General features: G+C 33.2%; 3 protein-coding genes across 3 annotated transcripts; 1 reads left to right on the top strand and 2 right to left on the bottom strand.

The window, feature by feature from the left end:
• Positions 1-475: 475 nt before the first annotated feature.
• On the bottom strand, positions 476-6436 carry LOC107432368 (putative elongation factor TypA-like SVR3, chloroplastic). The gene is made up of 14 exons (XM_016043492.4): positions 6053-6436; positions 5514-5623; positions 4948-5151; positions 4608-4784; positions 4072-4224; positions 3771-3860; positions 3260-3394; positions 3041-3157; positions 2469-2620; positions 2313-2397; positions 1930-2024; positions 1645-1810; positions 1147-1342; positions 476-977 (listed from the first exon to the last, which is right to left on the bottom strand). The coding sequence occupies exons 1-14, from the start codon at positions 6306-6308 to the stop codon at positions 844-846; spliced, it is 2070 nt and encodes a 689-aa protein (XP_015898978.1). The 5' UTR covers positions 6309-6436; the 3' UTR covers positions 476-843.
• A 78-nt stretch (positions 6437-6514) lies between these two features.
• On the top strand, positions 6515-9468 carry LOC107432372 (pentatricopeptide repeat-containing protein At2g33680). Its single transcript, XM_016043498.4, has one exon. It carries the CDS (start codon positions 6656-6658, stop codon positions 8939-8941), a length of 2286 nt encoding a protein of 761 aa, XP_015898984.2. The 5' UTR covers positions 6515-6655; the 3' UTR covers positions 8942-9468.
• A 1869-nt stretch (positions 9469-11337) lies between these two features.
• Positions 11338-13625, bottom strand: LOC107432367 (remorin 4.1). Its single transcript, XM_016043491.4, has 2 exons — positions 12677-13625; positions 11338-11914 (listed from the first exon to the last, which is right to left on the bottom strand). Exons 1-2 carry the CDS (start codon positions 13379-13381, stop codon positions 11723-11725), a joined length of 897 nt encoding a protein of 298 aa, XP_015898977.3. The 5' UTR covers positions 13382-13625; the 3' UTR covers positions 11338-11722.
• Positions 13626-19901: the final 6276 nt, after the last annotated feature.

Below are 19901 nucleotides of genomic sequence, written 5' to 3'. Positions count from 1 at the left end.
AGATTTTTCTACTACTAAATTAGGCAGGAGACAAAGATAAAGAGTACGGTTAGCAAAACAAAGAAAGAGAGCAGCTGAACTGAGTGCTCTGATCCCCCATTTGATAGGTTTTGATCATTTTTATTATTTTACTCTTAAAATGGGAATAGACTAACTCTCATAATTATTAGCTAAGAATTTGTTTGGACGGCCATGTTTCGATCTATTTCTACAATACCTTGTTCGGGATAATATATTGCAACTAACTGTATTAAATCTTAAAAAAAGTTAATTTAACCTAACTTCACAAGGGAATAAAGAATTTCAACCAAAAAAAAAAAGGGACCAAATTTCATTGATGCACTAGATGGTCAAAGGAAAGTGACAAAAACATATGCCGAAGAAGAAGTATACAAATTTGGTTTTAGTTGGACAACAACTTCTTCATCGATTCTTCAGAGGAGTAGGAACAAATACAAATAAAAAAGTCAGTATCTGATAAAGGGAATAGTCAAATGGAACTATTTTACCATTTCAATGAGAATCATTTTCTGAATTACAAATCACCATAGGTGGATTTCACCGTTCCAGCTTGTCACAGTTCGATCCACCGAAGAATAATGACCATCTTACAGTAGTACGATTCTGATGTCCTATTCTTTTGTATACAATTTGCAAAATTTGACTTTCCAATTGAAATCTTAACATTATATCTATATAACTGTTATGAGAGAGAGATGGAAAAGCAATTAATGCAAGAGAAGTAGTTTGCATCTGGCTGCTGTAAGTACGTTTAGGCTTCTCCATTGATATTGCAAGGAGTTTTGCAAAGAATTGACAGTGCATATCCACATGGTGTATGATCTATCTTGTTTTCTTTGCGAGCTTTGGGTTTTTGCACATACGAATACTTGAAGGAGTGACCTCCACCAGTTCATCTTCTTGAATGTATTCAATGCAGTCATCCAGACTATAATCCAATGGGGTATCAAGAACAACTGAAGAGAAAAAAAAAAAGACAACATGCAGTAAATGCAGATTAATTGAGGCTCACAATTAAAATTTGTGATTTTCCAAAACTAAAAATATTGGATGGAACACAGAAGAAGAAAATGCTAAATCTTATTTTATAACTAATATTGGCTCATAAATAGAGCTGCTTCTTACCTGTTTGTTCTTTGTTGGAACGTACATTTGTCGCAGCCTTTTTCTTGCACACATTAAGTGACAGGTCCCCATGCCGTTGATGGATACCAACAATCTGACCTTTGTAAACTTCTACCCCAGGGCCAATAAACATCTGTCCTCTGTCCTGAGAACTAGAAAGAGCATAAGAAGTGCTCGTCCCATCCTCAAAAGCAACCTGAAAATTATTAGCTTGTCATTTAGTTTGGCATTTGTTGTGGGGCATTGACCCGAATCAATTGCATCAGAAAAAAAACATAAAACCAAATAAATGGAGACACTTCGTTTTCAGTAATGGTTTCATGACTTTTGTTTCAAATGATTAATGATTTTTCAAAAGCAATTGGAAAACTTGGTCATTTCTCTTCCAGAGGAATATTAAGTCAAATCTCAACTAGTCAATGTCACAAAAAGGCAATGACTGATAAAAAAACTGCAGTTATCACTTTGCATATACATGAGCCTTTTTTCAGAAATTACCAGCGAACCCTGATCCCGGGTATTGATATCGCCAGCCCAAGGACCATAACAATCAAATATTGTGTTCAGAATTGCCGTGCCACGAGAAGCTGTTAAAATCGCATTCCGCAAACCAAGAAGGCCACGGGTTGGAATCTTGTATTTGAGCAGGGTTGTGCCCTCCGACCTAGCACACAAAAGTGGATCCAGCTTGTATATGAAGCTTACATGACAGAGAGTTAACCATTTTATTTTGAAACTGAATCGTCTTATATAAATAAGAAGCAAAGAAATCATTATACACACCCAACCCCTTGCATATCAAACATCTGCCCTCGTCTTTTGCCAAGTAACTCAACAACAGATCCCATATGTTCTTCAGGTACCTCCACAGTGGCAATCTGCAAGAAATCACATAATAGAAAATAACAATTTTAAAAACACAGATGGAGTGATTTTTGTCCAAGAATTTTCATCATTAAGAATAAGCATTTAAGAAAATTGTTGCCATCTGAGCAAAAAAATTGGCTTCTCAATTAAATAAAAATTAGAAAACACAGGCAGGTAAGTATCTACTGCCTCATCTCCTTTAACTAATAAAAGTTAAAACCATAGCATACAGATTGGTCTTCTTTCATTTTTATCTCTCATCCTTTGTTTCTGCCCAAATTGCAGATTAGAAAATTTACCTCAAATGGTTCCAGCAACTTGTCATCCACCTTTTTGCTGATAACTTTAGGAGGTCCCACCATGAATTCATAGCCTTCCCTTCGCCTGAAAAGCTTGATCCTTTAGAAACTTGCATGCAGAAGAAATGGATGAACAAGAACATTACCCATACTTACATGTTCTCTAAAAGTATGGTTATATGCAGAGTACCCCGCCCACTAACAATGAATGTATCTGCCGTTTCGCCATCTTCAACTTTCATAGCCAAATTGCGCTCAAGCTCACGGTAAAGGCGATCTCTCAAGTTCCTGCTAGTAACATATTTTCCCTGGAAGGTAACCAATGATTACGAGTCATCAGCTCCTCATATCTAAAGATAATCCTTATTAACTAAAGATACATAGATATTAACACGTAAGCATACAACATATTAAAAGTGATACCAAAATACGAGGCAAGATGTTTGAAAAAAAGATAAAACCTGATGCAATTGTAGGATCAATTTAAAAAACTAATTCGTCAACATAGTTGAGAAACCAATGAACTGAAAAAGTTATACATTTATCAACCAAATGCAGATCATCACTAATATTGAGTGCACTTTCACTAATTGGCTTGGTTATAGAGATGCCCTGAGGCAAAACTTATAGAACTGGCAAAGAGTTTATAAAGAAGGCTTTTTCCTATCTCTAGAAAATTTGTTTTAATAATTACACTAGAAGATGAGTTAACTACTTTGTAAACATACCTCACGCCCAACAAAGGGCGATATGTTGATGGAAAATGCCATTTTTACTGTTGGTTCCTCCACCTTAATGGCAGGTAATGGCTTCCCTGATGATTTATCAGCAATTGTCTCACCAATCTGAATGATCAATTCAATATAATAAAGTAAAAAATTCTAATGAGACTTGTAAAAGTCAAAATATCTCTTTGAAGTTATATAGATAGGAAAAAACATTATTACCTGAATATCATCAATTCCACAGACAGCACATATATCACCAGCCTCCACACTTTGCGCTGGAACCCTACTGAATTTTTCATACACAAAAAGCTCACTTACCCTTCCATATCTACATGAATCTTCAGATGTGCATACCTATAAATTGCAAATTATAAGCAGGAAAAAAAAAAAAAAAAAAGGCTTTCTTCATGTCCTGTCTGTCAAAATATGAAATGAATTTCTGAAAACGAAAATAAAGCACTAGGTTTTTCTTTAAAAAATTTCATTTTAACCCTAAAGAAAAATGAATTGATACAAAACCTACAAAGTTTTATGCGTATTGACAAGATATATAATTAATAGGACCCATCAATTGGGATGGGACTTAGTTCTTCACCTTAGGTTGAAAAAAAATCAAGTAACAAATAGTAAAAAGGACTATACAATAGCGCATATTAATTAGCAAGTGAGGAAAAGAGAAAAAAGGAAAAGGCTACAATGCAGCTTATACCAGATTCGGAAGCAAACTTACCCTCACATCCATCCCTCTCTGCAGAGTCCCAGCATGCAAGCGTCCAATAGCTATTCGTCCTTTATGTTCATCATACTCAAGATTTGTAACCTAAAACACATCCATAGCAGTAAATTACAGCATAAGTTATCAGACATAATATACTGAAAAATAATTACTACAATATTTAAAATGCTTAAAATAATAACTTGGGTGCTGTTATTTAGTTCATTCCAAATTGGAAAGTCCATGATAAGAATAAAAGTAAATTTTTGTCCGCAAAAAAGATAGAAGGAAATATTGACAAAAATATACCACTCACCAGCATTTGAAGTGCACCATCTTTTTCAATACGTGGTCCAGGTATGCATCTGATTATAGCCTCGAAAAGTGGCCCAAGGTCTTCTGCTAAATTTTCAGGAGACAAACCTGCCTTTCCTTTAATACCACTTGCATATATTGCTTGGAAATCGCACTGCATGCAAAATGGAAGTTTCTTAAGATTGGAGATTTTCCACACCATGCTTCTGTACCATAGAATCACTATACAAGCTTCAAAAATAAAAGCTAACTCTAAGAAGACTGTTGATGATTAACTCTTTTCTCCTCATACTCTCATCCATTAATTAAAATTTGGTTTACACATACAATCCTGGGCTCCACTGTCTGTGGTATCTATGCAAACATTCCCACTCTGACGATAGATCATGCCTTTTGATGGATCATCTCAATTTTTGCAGGACAAAATGGCTTCAAAACACCAATCTAGGTTTGAATTTGACAAAAATGGTGCCAAAGAAGTTACTTTGAAATGCAAACTGCATATAAGATCCTCCTAAGTATATTTAAATAAAGTACCTGTTCATCTGTTGCATTTAGCTCAATGAAAAGTTCAAAAGTGGAATTAATAACATAATCTGGACGAGCTGAAGGCCTATCAATTTTATTAACTACAACAACAACAGAGAGGCCAAATTCTAGAGCCTTCTTCAGAACAAATCTTGTTTGTGGCATTGGACCTTCAACAGAATCTACCTGCAAAAGGAAAAGCAGTGTTACTTTAACAGTTGATGATCATACGAAAAATAAAAAATAAAAATAAATAAATAAAAGATAATTAAATATTATGTGAACCGCCAGAGACACTGGTATACTGTATACACATCAAAAGATGAGCATATAAGGTGCAAAGGGGTACCACTAGTAAAATTCCTTCCACCATATTGAGGATCCGTTCCACTTCACCACCGAAGTCAGAGTGCCCTGGAGTATCTATTATATTAATCTTTGTCTCTTTGTATGTGATAGATGTATTTTTACTAAGTATTGTAATCCCCCTTTCCCGCTCTAAATCATTTGAGTCCATTATCCTTTCCTGCACAAATTGGTTATCACGAAACACCTGGAAAAAAAGAGAGTTAGAAATAAATATTAATACCAAACTGAAAATTGTTATAAAAAAAAAAAAAAAAAAAAATGCAATTGCCCAAGAATTTGGCCTCAATATAACAACGTTCCATGATTTTTTAAATTTTAAGAACACTACATACATTATTTCCTTTGAACCCAAGCCTCAAATTACCCTTTTTTGTTACCAACTTATTTTTTACATTTAGCATTCAAATGAATTTCAATTCTCACTTGATTTACAGTCTTTTTCTTTTCTTCAGGAGGTTAGGAACATGCTAAACATAGTAGGACTAATTGCATTTGATATAAAGAAGAAATCATCTAATAAACGAAAGGTGAATCAGGTTTTGCTACCTTTGCTTGCTTCAACATTGCATCGACCAAAGTTGTCTTTCCATGATCTACGTGAGCAACAATTGCTATATTTCTTATGTCGCTTCTCCTCTTCAGTTGGCTCTTCTTCTCTAAATTCAGTACAAGGATCAGAAATTAGTCACTTTCAAAATGAAATGTCTAAGCAAGATTATTGCAGACCTGTGTAGCCAAATGCTCTTGGTTCAAAATTGTGCATGCACAAACAACATACACTCTTTAATTAGACGTGCTCAAAAGCAGGGTAAAACATTAACCAAAAAGAAAACATAAAAGGGCATTTGCATATGAAACTGGGTTCCAAAAAGAATTCAATTTCCAGGAAAAATTAGATCCAAATCAACAAGTTACTAAATTCTTTCCAACTCAAAAACACATATTTAGATGTTTGCTACCATATAACCATAAAAAAATCTAAATATCAAACACAAAGAAGAATTAAAAAGATAGGGAAACTTGGGGAAGAAACAGCATAATTAAACAAATTACGGAGGGAAAAAAGAAAAAGAGAGTGAAAGTACCGGTTGCGGTGTCTGTAGCTTCGGAAACAGAGCATTTGACAGGGAGCTTTCGAATTGGATTTCCAGAAGCGAATTTGAGTGCGGTTTTGGCAGTAGCGAGAGAAGGAGAAGACGACGATGAATAAAAGCTGAGACCAAAGAGTTGCTTAGAGGAGAGCGGAGAAGCAGAGGAAGAGATAGTAGTAGCAGTCCTAGAGCTATGAGCAATAGGTATGGTAAAACAGGACGAGCTTTTGAAGCTTATTGCCATTTCCATGGCTCTCAGTCTCACTCTTTCACTCTATCTCTCAGACCCAGTCAGTCGCCGCAAAGAGAGAGAGAGAGAAGAAAGAGAGAGCGCGAGAGTGGATTTGGCAAATGAGGCTCGGATTGGATTTGGAGCTTCCAAGGAAAGAAATAAAGAAGGAAGTAGAGGCCAGCGTTTACAACGGCTTGGGCTTTAGTTTGCCAGAAGGTCCAGTTTTCTCCACGTCATACATTGGGGTCCACCTCAGTGGGTCCCTGGATAACCTAAAAAAAATTTAAATTTGTTTTTTTCTTTATTTTCTCCAAAGGCGACCGTTTGGTTTCTAATCCTATGCCCTGTTTTCTCAATTCAATTCCATGCCCGCCATTTTCTCTCCCACCTTTCATCCATGCCTCTCTGTTACTCAACAGCGCTTCCAACTTTTGGAAGCAAAACCACATGAAGAGGTCGTTTTTGCTCGCACCTTGAAGCACAAGGCGGTCCATTCTTCTTCTTCTTCTAGCAGTGTTGGTGGTTCGGTTCGTGAAGACACTCTCTTATTAAATGACTGGCCTCGGCTCCTCCAACTCTCAATTGGGTCTTGGAATCTCATGCTGGGTCTGGCTGTACATGCTTTTCTGGTGAAATGCGGTTCCCAAAATGGTACCTTTCAAGGCAACAATCTTGTGAACATGTACTCAAAGTTGAAGAAATTGGATGATGCGCAACGGGTTTTCGACGAAATGCCTGTTAGAAACACGATAACTTGGACTTCTCTGATGAACGGTTATTCCGAGAATGGAGATTCGCAATCTGTTTTTCGAATTGCGCATGATATGTTTTGCATTGAGGAGAAGTTCAATGAGCATACTTGCTCCGTGATTTTACAGGCATGTGATTCTCCGGAGGACCGGATACTTGGGGAACAGGTCCACGGTTTTGCTGTAAAAAGTGGGCTTGAAGAGAATGTTTATGTCGGCGCCTCTTTAGTTTCTATGTACTCTAAAGGTGGCTGCGTGGGTGATGCTGAGAAAGTTTTCAATGGAGTGCAACAGAAAGATATTCGCTTTCTAAATAATATGATTTTGGAGTATGGGAAAGCAGAATGTGTGGAGAAAGCAATATCGGTCTTTATCCAGATTTTGAGTTCTGGTTTGGAGGCAAATGATTATACATATACTAATATAATTAGTGCCTGCAATAGTGGAGACATACGTGTGGGTGTAGGCAAGCAATTACATGGGCTTGCTTTGAAGTATGGTGCTGTGGGTGAAAGTTCTGTTGGAAATGCAGTAATAACCATGTATGGAAAGTATGGCATTGTTGAAGAGGTTGAGAAAATCTTTTCTACAATGGATCAGAAGAATTTGATTTCTTGGACAGCACTTTTGACAGCATATCTTAATAATGGCCATGTTGATAAGGCTCTTAAAGTTATTCGAGAGACACTAGACCTGAGTGCCGACTATGATCCTATTTTTCTATCTACAATGCTTGAAGGCTGTTCGGAGTGCAGTAATCTAAAACTGGGTCGTCAAATCCATGGATCTGTAATAAAGCTTGGTTATTTAACTGATTTGAAGATTGAGACTGCCTTAATAGATATGTATGCCAAGTGCAGGGACCTTAAGTCCGCTAGATGGATTTTTGGTGGCGTCTCAGATAAAACTATTGCCACATTCAATGCAATTCTAGTTGGATTCATCGAATTATATAGAGATGATGAATCGGATCCCATGATCTTATTTAATCAACTGAGATTAACTGGTTTACATCCAGATTTTGTAACTTTTTCAAGGCTCCTAAGTTTATCCGCTGATCAAGCTTGCTTAATAAGAGGGAAGAGTCTTCACGCTTATGCTATTAAAACGGGAAATGAAGCGGATTTGCATGTAAGTAATGCAGTCATTACAATGTATGCAAAATGCGGTAGCATTGAAGAAGCATATCAAATGTTTAAAGACATGAATAGCCATGATTCTGTATCCTGGAATGCCATAATTTCTGCATTTGCCCTTCATGGACGAGGCAAAGAAACGCTCTCACTTTTTGAAGATATGAAGGAAGAAGGGTTTGGCCCTGATGAGTTCACAACATTGGCCATCCTTCAAGCTTGCACTTACTCCAGATTATGGGAAAATGGATTATGCTTATTTCACGAAATGGAGACAAAATATGGGATTAGGCCAGTAATTGAGCACTTTGCTTGCGTGGTTGATCTTTTGGGCCGTGCTGGGCAATTTTCAGAATCCATAGACTTCATTAACAAAAGCCCATTTCAAGACTCACCTCTGTTATGGAGAATCTTAGTGAATACGTGCAAGTTACATGGGGAATTGGACTTTGGCAAATTAGCCTCAACTCGTTTGCTTGACTTAGAACCTAAAGAGGCAGGATCTTATATACTTGTTTCGAATATGTATGCAGTCGGAGGAATGCTAAATGAGGCTGCAAATGTTAGAACACTGATGAATGACTTGAAAGTAAGTAAAGAAGCAGGTTGCAGCTGGATTGAAATTGATGATAAAGTTCATTATTTTGTGGCAAGTGATGTGGACCATCCAAAAAGCACTGAAATTTATGCAAATTTGAATTTGATTAGTGCTGAAATGCGAAAATGTGGTGATGGAAATGAACTTCATCTGATTGAGGATCTCGTATAGGGTAGAAAGATACACTGTCCATATACATGGGTTTGCAGCTGCAGAGAAGTTGAAATGAGTTCCTATTACAATTCTTTCCATTCTACCAACGAATAATAATTCGCAAATCCAGATCAGCTAATTGTTCTCGGATAGCACTTGCTCCAGTAGAAATTTCTCGATTATACATGACAGTTACAATATTGGTCAAACTGTTGCATTGATTTTGAGTTGAGCAAAAGACAATTATATTCAGATCACATGTGGCGTCAGTGAACGATCTCAACTAGATTCTGCACTGTACATAGATCAAAAGGTGGAGCCTTATTAATACAACTACCCAGATTTGCTTGAATACCTGTCCTGTTTGTCCCAGAATACCTGTCCTGATTAGCATTCTTCTTTATACCTTCATCTTAAAGGCTTTATATTTTTGTTTGTTCACTTTAACGACTCATTTGATTTTGTTGAATTGAGCTGGGTGTTGCGCTCATCTGAACTGTTAATTAACTTGTTGACTATAAGGCGTGGCTTTAGTCTTTTCCCTATCATCAGGGTTAATTTTAAATTTAAGAAGAGATTGGATTTGGAGTGTCCAATCTCTATATTTATGTTACTTTGCTTATTGTTGTCCACGAAAAGAGCAGAACAGAACCAAACAAAACAAATTTGGTGGACCCAAAGTTTTGATTAGCGGTAGCTCTTCTTTTATGTTAATTCAGTGCTTTCTACTTAATTGGTGCAGGAAAAAAGAGGTTGGGAATTCAACTTCAATTTCAATTTTGATTGGAAGGCTCGGAAATGGAGAAATAATTGTTGGTTCTTTTAGAGAGTTAAAGTTATGATCAACTATATACTTTGACAAAATTAACAATTAATTAATGCACCATTAGGAGGGAGATTTTGAGGTAATCTTTCTTCTTGGCCATTTTACAGCAGACAAAACAATTTGATATCTTGTTTTTCAGTATCAATTTGGTGAAACTGTGACCAAGTGTCGGTGACTAATCCTCATTTTTCAGTATCAATTACTGTTGAACAACTTTTTTAGGTTTAAGGGTTTTTCAGAAAGGTGGTGGGAATTATTTTTAAAAGAAAACAAAAGTGCTTTCTCACTTGTAAAGTGTATCATAATTGTAGCCAATAAGTTAGCAAATCCCACTTTGTGTGGCTTTATTTTTTTGATTAATAACTGTACGGATTCCTATATCCTATTATTTACTTTTTTAAATGTCAAACAATCCTATAGCTTACAATTGACAAGGTTTTTTATTTATTGTCATGTGATATATTTCAAAAGGTTTTTCATTGCTTGAGGGATTTGTAACGTGTAGATTACTCAATACTAAAATTCGAAGAAGTTTTGGTAGAAAATTGAGAATTTATTAGTGAGCTTCTTTCTTCATTGAAATTTCATAAATTAAATTTCTTTTACCTACCATATATAGGAGGCAAATTCAAGCCTCGGTATCTATATTTGTCCTTTCTTTAGTATTGCTTCTTGGTTTAAATTCAAGTTCAATTTGTTGTTCAAAATCCAAGGGAATCCAATCCAAGAGAGACCCTGATATCAAATATTGCTTCCATTATATTCCAGATTTGTAGTAAAAGTACTGGTTGGGTTTTCGACAAGAGCTTAAAAAAATAACAAAAAATAAGAAATGTATACTCCTTATACATTAATTTTTAACTTTTTTATGATTAAGTAATTAAGACAAATGAATATTTGTTTATTGTTTTTCATGTAGAATACATATTTCAAGCACAATGTTCAACTTTCAAAATATTCTATAGATAGATTTCTAAATTGTTGAAAATGTTGAATTAATTTTTTCAGAAAAGAAATAAAAAAGTTTTTTGAAATTTTATTCATATCCAAACAAGCACAAATTATTCTTCATAGAGGGGCGCTTATGCAATAAGCTTAATTTCAAGGCTCACTTTAATATATCTATCCAAAAAAAAAAAAATGAAATAGAAAAAAAGGTTTCACTCTCATTTCCGTCACTCATAGTTATCATGTATATATGCATGTGCCTCGCTACATGTAAAAGATGTTAATTTAGTATTATTTACACAAATATATTGAATTAAAAAATTTTTAATTTTTTTTTTTAAAAAACATCGATTTTAAATCCAATCCGTATACCGATGATCCACACCATAGATTTTTTCATATATATATATATATATATAAAAGAATAATCTAATTCTTTCAAAAAAAAAAAAAGAAAAAAAAAAGGTAAGAATCTGACTTCTGCTTTTGGTTTAATTTTTACATTCAAATTAAGGGAAACATACAAAGTTATGTCTTCCAGAATGGTAGGAAATTCCAAAAAAAACATCCAAATTCCCATTCCAATAATTGTTGATGTGAAGCAGTACCAAAACAGAAAAGGGTAAACATAACAAGCTGCTAATACAATTATTAATAGCATTGAGCAACAAGTCCTTATCAAGAATTATGATAAAACTGTACAAGAACAAAATAGTTGTTCCACCACCACTCTCATCTCTCTCTCTCTATCTATGTCTTCCAACACACTTCAAACACTCAAAAACGAAACAGACCCTTCAAAAGCATTCAAATAAATTCCTTCTTTGCTTTTCTTTTTTTTCTTTTTTTCTGTCCACTCTTCACTGCCCTAATATCATATACGGTGCCTTGTTAGAAAGGGAAATTTAAGGACCTTGAATTTAAGTTTGTGGGGCATATTTATATTTAATTTATTTCCATGTCCAATTTTTTTTTTTTTTTTTTGGGGTGGTTTTTTTTTTCTTTTTGTGGGGTTCATGATGGGTCTAGAAGAAGGAACGTTTAGCAGGAGCTCTACCAACAGCTCTCATCAAGTTGGCAATTTCAAGAACCCTAGCAACTTTGGTTCCTCTCTTAGCCTCAGCCGATGCCCTCTTCTCCTCTGCTTTTCTATGTGCTTTTGCCACCTGATTTTGCATCTTTTCTAGTGCTCTTGCTCTTTTCTCCTCTAGCTTCCTCTGCACAGTTTTCATTATAATTATAAAAATTAAAATATGAAAAAAAAAAAAAAATGAACTTGTGGGTTGTGTTGCTTTACTCATCACTTTTCACATTAACAGTCAAAAAATAGGCAATTACTAACATTTTTGTAATTGAGTGCCAATGAGCAAATTTCAGATAGTTGACAAGAAGAAATCACCAATATGAGAAAGAGGAATGAAGAATTAAGTATTAATTATTTAATTAATGCTAATTAAGTAGTTCAACTAAATAAAAACCATCTCCAAAGCCAAAGGGAAAACCAGAAAAATGAAATTACAACTTTAAATCAATATTGCCTAATTAAATTAGAGTTCAAAGAATATCAACATAAAACATAAAAATTGATATAATTTTCAGCCTTTAGAATAGGTCATAGATGGAAACCCGGAGAAAGAAGTGATCAACAAATAAACAAAATATAATCAATCTTATTGATTAAACTGTTCTGTGGGTTTATTCATTATTACTTTTTCAATCATGATCCAAGATTAAATATTTTAGTAGACAAAACTTTTTTAAGATATTATTAATTGGTACATATCAAAATAATCATGATTAGTAATAGAAGTAATTATTAGTACAAGTTTATCATAACATGGTACGTTACTAGGCGATCACCATTTCAAAGCGAAAACCGTTCCAAATATTTCAACTTGTTCTAATGAAAGTAAATAAGAACTATTCATATTCATCATGATCAAATATATATATATATATATATATTAATCACCACGTACCTCGACTTTCTTCATCCATGAAGTCGCTTTCTGAACTTCCTCAGTCTCCCATCCATTAATAACAGCATCATCCCTCTTAAACCGATTATTAATCTTGGCTATCTTCGCATTCTGCCACGCCGATATCTTCGACTCCACCTCCTCTTTCTTCACTCTTTGTACCGAAACCACCTGATCACCTTGATGACCACCACCAACACCGGTCATGGTCGTGGAAGACGAAGTGTGAGATGATCCTCTAGCAGCCGCCATAGCTCGGCGTCTAGGAGATGCAACGGGATCCAAAGGGTTATTATCGGGGACAATAGCCAAAGGATTGGTCTCCTCCTCAGTGGCCTCATCTTCCCCTATCATTCCCAAATTGTTTCCAGTATTTACAGAACTATCGTTATCAATAGTAGTATTGGTTCCATTATTACCAATGGTAGAACCTGCTAGAACCAGAGCACTGAATTCCCTACTCATGGTTGTGAAATTCTCACTGTTTCCACCTTCACTAGCCATGGATGTTGATGATCTATGACTGCCAGTTTCCCAGATTTCTCTTCGACGTCGCGGTGGAGGAGGATGTGGTGGGGTCAGAGCGTGGATGTCCCTGATTTGCTCATCGTTGCCGCCTTCTTGATGATTATCATCATGATCATGATCATGATCATGATCATCATATTGTCCATAGCTAGTGCTAGCCCTTTGATCATTCAACATGAGGACTTTCTTGTTTTTTTTTTTGCTGGATTATGGAAGGAGATAAAGAGAAGAATCGGTAGTGAAAAGAGTGAAAGATTTATGCATAGTTTTGGTTTATGGGTGTCACAACAATTGTTGGGATTAATCTAAGCCACATATACAGATATGGGGAGAAAAAAAAGAGAAACTAATCAAAGAAGGGACTTGGGAAGTGAAAGCTCTGTCACGTAAAGTAAAATAAGCGTAGTTATATGCAATGCAAATACTATGCCACAATTAGATAACATGATATGAGGAGCTCTACTTTTGGGTTTTTTTTTAATTTTCAACATAAGTCCTTGGAAATTTACCTTTTTCTTCTGTTGCCCCAATTTTATTGACTATCTTCGTTTTGCACCCTTGTTAGTTGATACCATCTTTGTTGATTTGCTTCGTTGGTAAACTTTTTTCCCTTAAATGAAAAGCGGATAAGGTGATAAGGCATATATGCATAAATGCTTCAAATATAATGTCGGCATTGCTGTAGATCCTTCTTTGGTGTCAATTTATATTATAAAATTGAGTAAATTGCATATTCTTTCTTGAATTATTACTAAATCGCAATTAGGTCCCCTCATTGTAAAAGCTTAAAAAGTTATCCTCTAGGTCTTGGGTCATGTGAGAGACTTGACCAAGGATTAATTTCTGCGTGCAAATCAATACCATTGCCACATGGACCACTGGAATTTGTGTGCTTTTTAGTTAGTTACTTTCCTTGCCAATTATTTTTCAAAGAAGAGGACCACTGACTCATGCCTCAAGGTATGCTTTAATTGTAGGACCAAGGGCAATAGAGATATCCAATTAATAATTAACAATTCATATGATGCAACAACATTTGCACTGTACATATCTTTGGATTTTTTTTTTCTTATTTTAGTTTTCAATATTCACAAAAGAATATTTGATCAATTGATTATTTGAATATTATGTTCAATTTGGTGTTTAATATTTTTTCTATACATGAAAATGATATATACAATTTTGAGTATTTTTATAATCAAATTTATGATTGGCTTCTTGTTTTTATAAGAATAGCTACGATATTTTTTTAAGAATCCCATATCAATTTTTTTTCATTTTCAATAACAAGTAAAAATAAAATAAAATAAAAAATCAATATCTATTTAGTAATGTAAAAGCTTTTTGTTGTACAATTTTAGGATCAGCTTACACAAGTCAAAATGTATCATTCATTTTGTTGAATTTGTTTGCCGTCATCCACAAAGCAAATAGATAAACACGTGAAATTATGACACACAAAAAGTTAAAAGGGATTGCGGACATTTTGAATTTGGAAGTATTTGGGCCTAAGGTAGGAAATACACAAGAAGCATAGGTTAAAAGTTTAAATAGGTAAGATTGAAAGGTTTCAAATGCAAAAAGCTCCCTTATATTCCAAAAACTTACCATATTTTTTATCGGTGTCGGCCGAAAGACTTTGCGAGGAGCCCACAAAAATTAGGTAATGCGGGTGGACCATTCCCAACCTACACACGCGTTATACAGTGACAATCAAGTTCTTGTTTACGACATCCACGTGTCGACAATCAATTCGCTGGAGGCCCCATCGGAGAAGCTACGAATGTTCCCTCCATGCAACTGATGATGTAATACCAGTGGGATTGAGGACACGTGTACGGTTGCAGTTAGATATTTATCTTCGGTTTTCAAGATGCCCACGTCTCACGTGATAAATTAATTTAATCCTTATACAAATTTTCCTTTTTCTTTTCTTTTTAGGTGACATATATATTAAAAAAAAAAAAACAAAAAAAAAAGGAAAAAAATAATCTAATATGCCTAATATAATATGGTTAATGGTTTTTAGTGTACCAATCTTTGTTTTATTAGGAATTCATTACCCAATGAAATGCTAACATTTGTGCAATTAATTATTTGTGGGGGGGTCTATCTTAATCTTATGATGCAATGGGAGTGTGAAATGTGAAGGTGCTTTGTGACAAGTGTCCACCATCAACGTTAAGGAACAAGTTTTTGTTATTTTCCTTTTTAACTTTTTTGGTTTTTTATATTTGGGTCTGAATTGGAACTGGGTTAGAATGAGAATGACCCATTGATGATTGATTGGGTCTTTTTCTGTGAGCAGATAATGCTCAAAAATTGAGTCTTAAAATTGGCAACTTTCTTGGGCACAAAGACTTAATAAATAACTCTTTTCTTTTTCATTTTTTCTTCCAATACATTAATGTAACGCATCTGGTTAAAAGTCATTAAATGCCATGCTAAATGAAGTTAATTGTACACGAAAGATGAAATGCTTTCAAAGAAAAGCATAGGTTTTGAGTTATAATTGATATATGGTTTGTAGATTTTTTGTTATAATTGATATATGGTTTGTAGATTTTTTCTATATTGAGATGGGGAAATTCTAATTTTAAAATATTCATAAAAAGAAACAATTATTTTGTTATTGAACAATACTATTTGTCATGATAAAAAAAGATAATGAAATTAAGTTTTTAATTTAAAATTTACCATATAAAATGGTAATAATCACCATGATAATAAATAACAAAATTCTTTATTATTAAATTGTTTATATAAAGAAGTTTATATGTTTTGCCTAAAAAATATATTTAATTTAAGCTTGTTTTATAAATTCCAAAGCCAGATTCAATTTAGATGCAAAAGTTATAAAATTACACATATATATATATATATATATATATAAATATATACAGTAAAGTAGAAAATATCAATTTTTTATAGGGTTGGTATGTAAACAGTTCACACTATAAAATATCCTTTTATATATATATATATTAAATTTATTAATCTAATATAAGAATTCGAGACTAGATGTTTATGGTCGAGATCATGTAGGTTTACATCAGTAGACATACACACAAGGATTTTCAAAGAGAGAGGTGGGGCGGGGAGAGAGAGGGAAAAAAGGGAGAAAAAAAAAAAAAAAAAAAGGTGCGAGGGAAAGTATCGCGTCTATTGGGCTGAATTACAGCATTATAAGATTTGGGGTAGTCCATTACGTCGTATGATCACGGTTTGACTCAGAAAATGATTTAGAAGATAAGCCCAAAAGAGAATTCCAGATCCAAATACTTGCCGAGGTCTGCAATAACAGCCCAATTATTGGTTAACATGCCGTGCTTATGATTGTTGGAGGCACAAGCTACAATTTTATTTTGAACCACAGTTGATGATCATTATCGCATGTTCATAAACCAGAAACAACAGCCTCCATAATCTTCTCTCTATGAGCACCCAACATCCAAATGAACATGATTTTTGTAATGGGGTCTTAAAAGAAGTTTTTTGGTGAATGGGTCTTAAAATAATTGGACTTACAAAATAGGAAAAACATAATAAAAATAAAAAAGAAACCAAACCAAAATTTAAAGTTAGAATAGCCTCTAGAAATCACCTCTATAACAATCATTTTCCTTGAAATTGCTGATATTTATAGTTAGATAGTTTGGACTTTGCAGGTGCGGCAGAGTGACTAGCAAGTTGAGTTCAAATAGGGGGAAAACTTTGGCACATGGTTCTGTCTCCGATGCTTTCAAAGTTGCATATTGATGAAGCATGTCAGCTGCCTAATGCCTTTCATCACACATAATTTACTTATTTATTTATTTTGAAAACATCTGATCAACATCAAATTTGTCTGCAATTTCCTACAAAACTATTTGTTTGTACTTATTATAAATAAATAAAAAAACATAGAAAATAAAGATAAGATAGAAAGATACAATAGATTTTTCTTAGTTTTATAAGAAAATTTCATCTCTTCTAATAAGAATCCAGACATTTCAATTAAAATAATGCACGCAGTTTACATTCAATTTAACTTTCCTAAATAAAAACAATTATATTAATCTATTATAAAATTAGCTATAAACACCAATTATCAATTAAATAGCATTAGCGGAGGAATCAAAAATAGACAATTAAACCAACTACTACTAAACAGTTAAACCAAATAATATAAAATTAAAAAACTAAATATTTATAGCACTTGTTTGTCATTGAAGTAACACGATTTTTTCTTCTTTAATTCCCTACATTTTTTTATTTTTATTTTTTGGAGATTGCAATTTCATAATACAATGCATTAGGTCGCTTGGATATGTAGCACAATGATCGGTTTTTTTGAGTCTTCCATTGATTCCCTCAAATAGTATCTCACATTTCAGTCCATAAATTCGGAGCCATTATTTCAAAACTTGGATAAAAAGCATATTAAGAGAATAAATACAATTTAATGGTCTTAGATTCTTAGCTCTTACATGTGATTAATCCCAGTCAAAAGATTCCTTTATTTGTGTTTTTTTTTTTTTTCTCTTCTTTCTTTTGTAGTTATTCCAAATGATGGGAAACTTTTGATACTAGACCAATAGGCAATAACAGTATCATTATTATTTTTTTTTTTCAAATATTATTTTGAATCATCCACTTTTTAATATGCTCGGCCTTTTGCCATTCCAAGTTGCCCAATTAGGGGATTACAATCACAAATAGGCCATGGCAGATTTTTCTTTTTTAAAAAAGAGAATGTCTTTTCCCCCCTACCGTATGTACCAATGAAAGGGACTCAAATCTTATAATGGAAAAGATAAAAGAAAAAAGTTGATAATTTTAATTTTTCGCCCACCAAAACAGTAAAAAGAGAACAAACAGTGATGCTTGACATGATCGAATCCGCTTTTTGATGCTTTTAGCACAAGCATAAGCTTAAGAACGTAAAAACTTTGTTTTATGTTGAAGATTTGGAAAAGAAAGTCATATTTCCTCTCACGCCCTATGATTACTCATTAATAAAGTTTGACTTTAGGCCCAAAATATATCCAAATAAATGTTTTATTGATTGGTTCATGAACCTACTTGAGCATGATTTGTATACCATGTTTGGGATTGTGGTTCTTAGACGAATTGGTTGTCCACTCACAATTGGCCCATAAAATTAAGGACCTTGTCAATTTTCTATTTCTTTTTTTTTCTTTTTTTATAGGTGAAATGTCAAATTTAGAAGTTGGTCTACCATATCACAGCAAATATTTTTAGCTCTAAGAAGAAGACCGTTAATTTATTGATCATCCAATAGTCAAAATTCAAATTTATCTGCATTGAATTATATTCATAATCTATTCATAGTATTTTTTAAATTTCGTCTTTTGCTATTTCTACATTATGGTCTTGGAAATAACTTATAAAATTATCCAGAAAATTGTGAATAATCCACATTCAATTTCTGCTCTTTTTCAAAGCCTAAAATGTTTTTTTTTTTTTTTTGACAAACTAAGAGGTATAATTGTGTTGAAATCACCTAACAAAATGATCTAGAAAATAGTGAAACAATCAACATTCAAATTCTGCTCTTTTTTCTATGTCTAGGATATGCAATAGTTTTGACAAACTAAGAGCTATTATCGTATAGAAATCAAATCACTGAATTTGTTGACAATATTTAGTTATAAACAATAAGCTAAATTTTAATAATATAATATTGCTGTACCTTTGGACTTATTCTTCACACTATTAGCAGCTGATAAAATAGTAGTTAATTAATTGTCTCATGTACCCTCGATATTTGTTTGGGTATTAAAAATAATAATAATAATAATTAATTATATATATATATATTTTTTATTTTTTTTCTTTTGCTGTGAGAGTTGTTTTCTAACTGTTTCTTTATTGGTATGGGCATCGAATTTGTATTAAGTTGTGAGTTGAATCTCATGCAATTTGTGCACTAACTAAATTATGCTATCCTGTTTGTTTCGTCATCAAAATTCTAAAATGTTTAAATATGTAAAAGCTTTGGTGATTACTTGCTGTAAATGCTCTATAAAATGTTCACTGCATTTATTCTAGTATTTTTGTCTTATTCTAAATGAGAGTAATGGCCTAAGGTTAAAAAAATAAAATAAAATAAAAAATAAAAAATGCTTGATTTTTAAAATTTCATTTTTAATCTAAATTAAACCTTCATATTTTGTTGCTTATCATTGTCCATGTATAATTACGAGCATTTCTACTAACTATTTATTACTTTTTTTTATAGTTAGTAACATTTTTAATATTTTTTTTATTGTAAAAATTTTATTTCGATAGATTTTTGGGTTGCGAATTGCGAAGTATGTTCTATTAGATAGTACAATATATATATATATATTTTTTTTTGTGAATGATAGTACTATATATTTTGATAAAATAGGGTATATGCATTTTTATTTTAAAGTAAATATGTTATTGAAATTTTGAAACTAATATATTGCAAAACCAGTCAATCAAGAAATAGTCGTTTTCTCCGTAATCGTCCATATCCTTCCCCACACTCAACCGAAACCCAACAAAAAACAAACATGGAAGTTGTTGTGCTGCTAAATAAGTAAATTCAATGGAAGAAACATCTATGCAGATTAGATTTCAATTTTTTTCATTTAAAAAAAAAAAAAAAAAGGACATATGATGCTTCATTATAAAATAATGTAAATGTTCCTTGTAGCCAAGAAAT

The sequence above is a fragment of the Ziziphus jujuba genome, chromosome 11, assembly GCF_031755915.1.
Source record: "Ziziphus jujuba cultivar Dongzao chromosome 11, ASM3175591v1".
Taxonomy (NCBI): domain Eukaryota; kingdom Viridiplantae; phylum Streptophyta; class Magnoliopsida; order Rosales; family Rhamnaceae; genus Ziziphus; species Ziziphus jujuba.
This window is presented reverse-complemented; position numbering and strand designations above follow the sequence as displayed.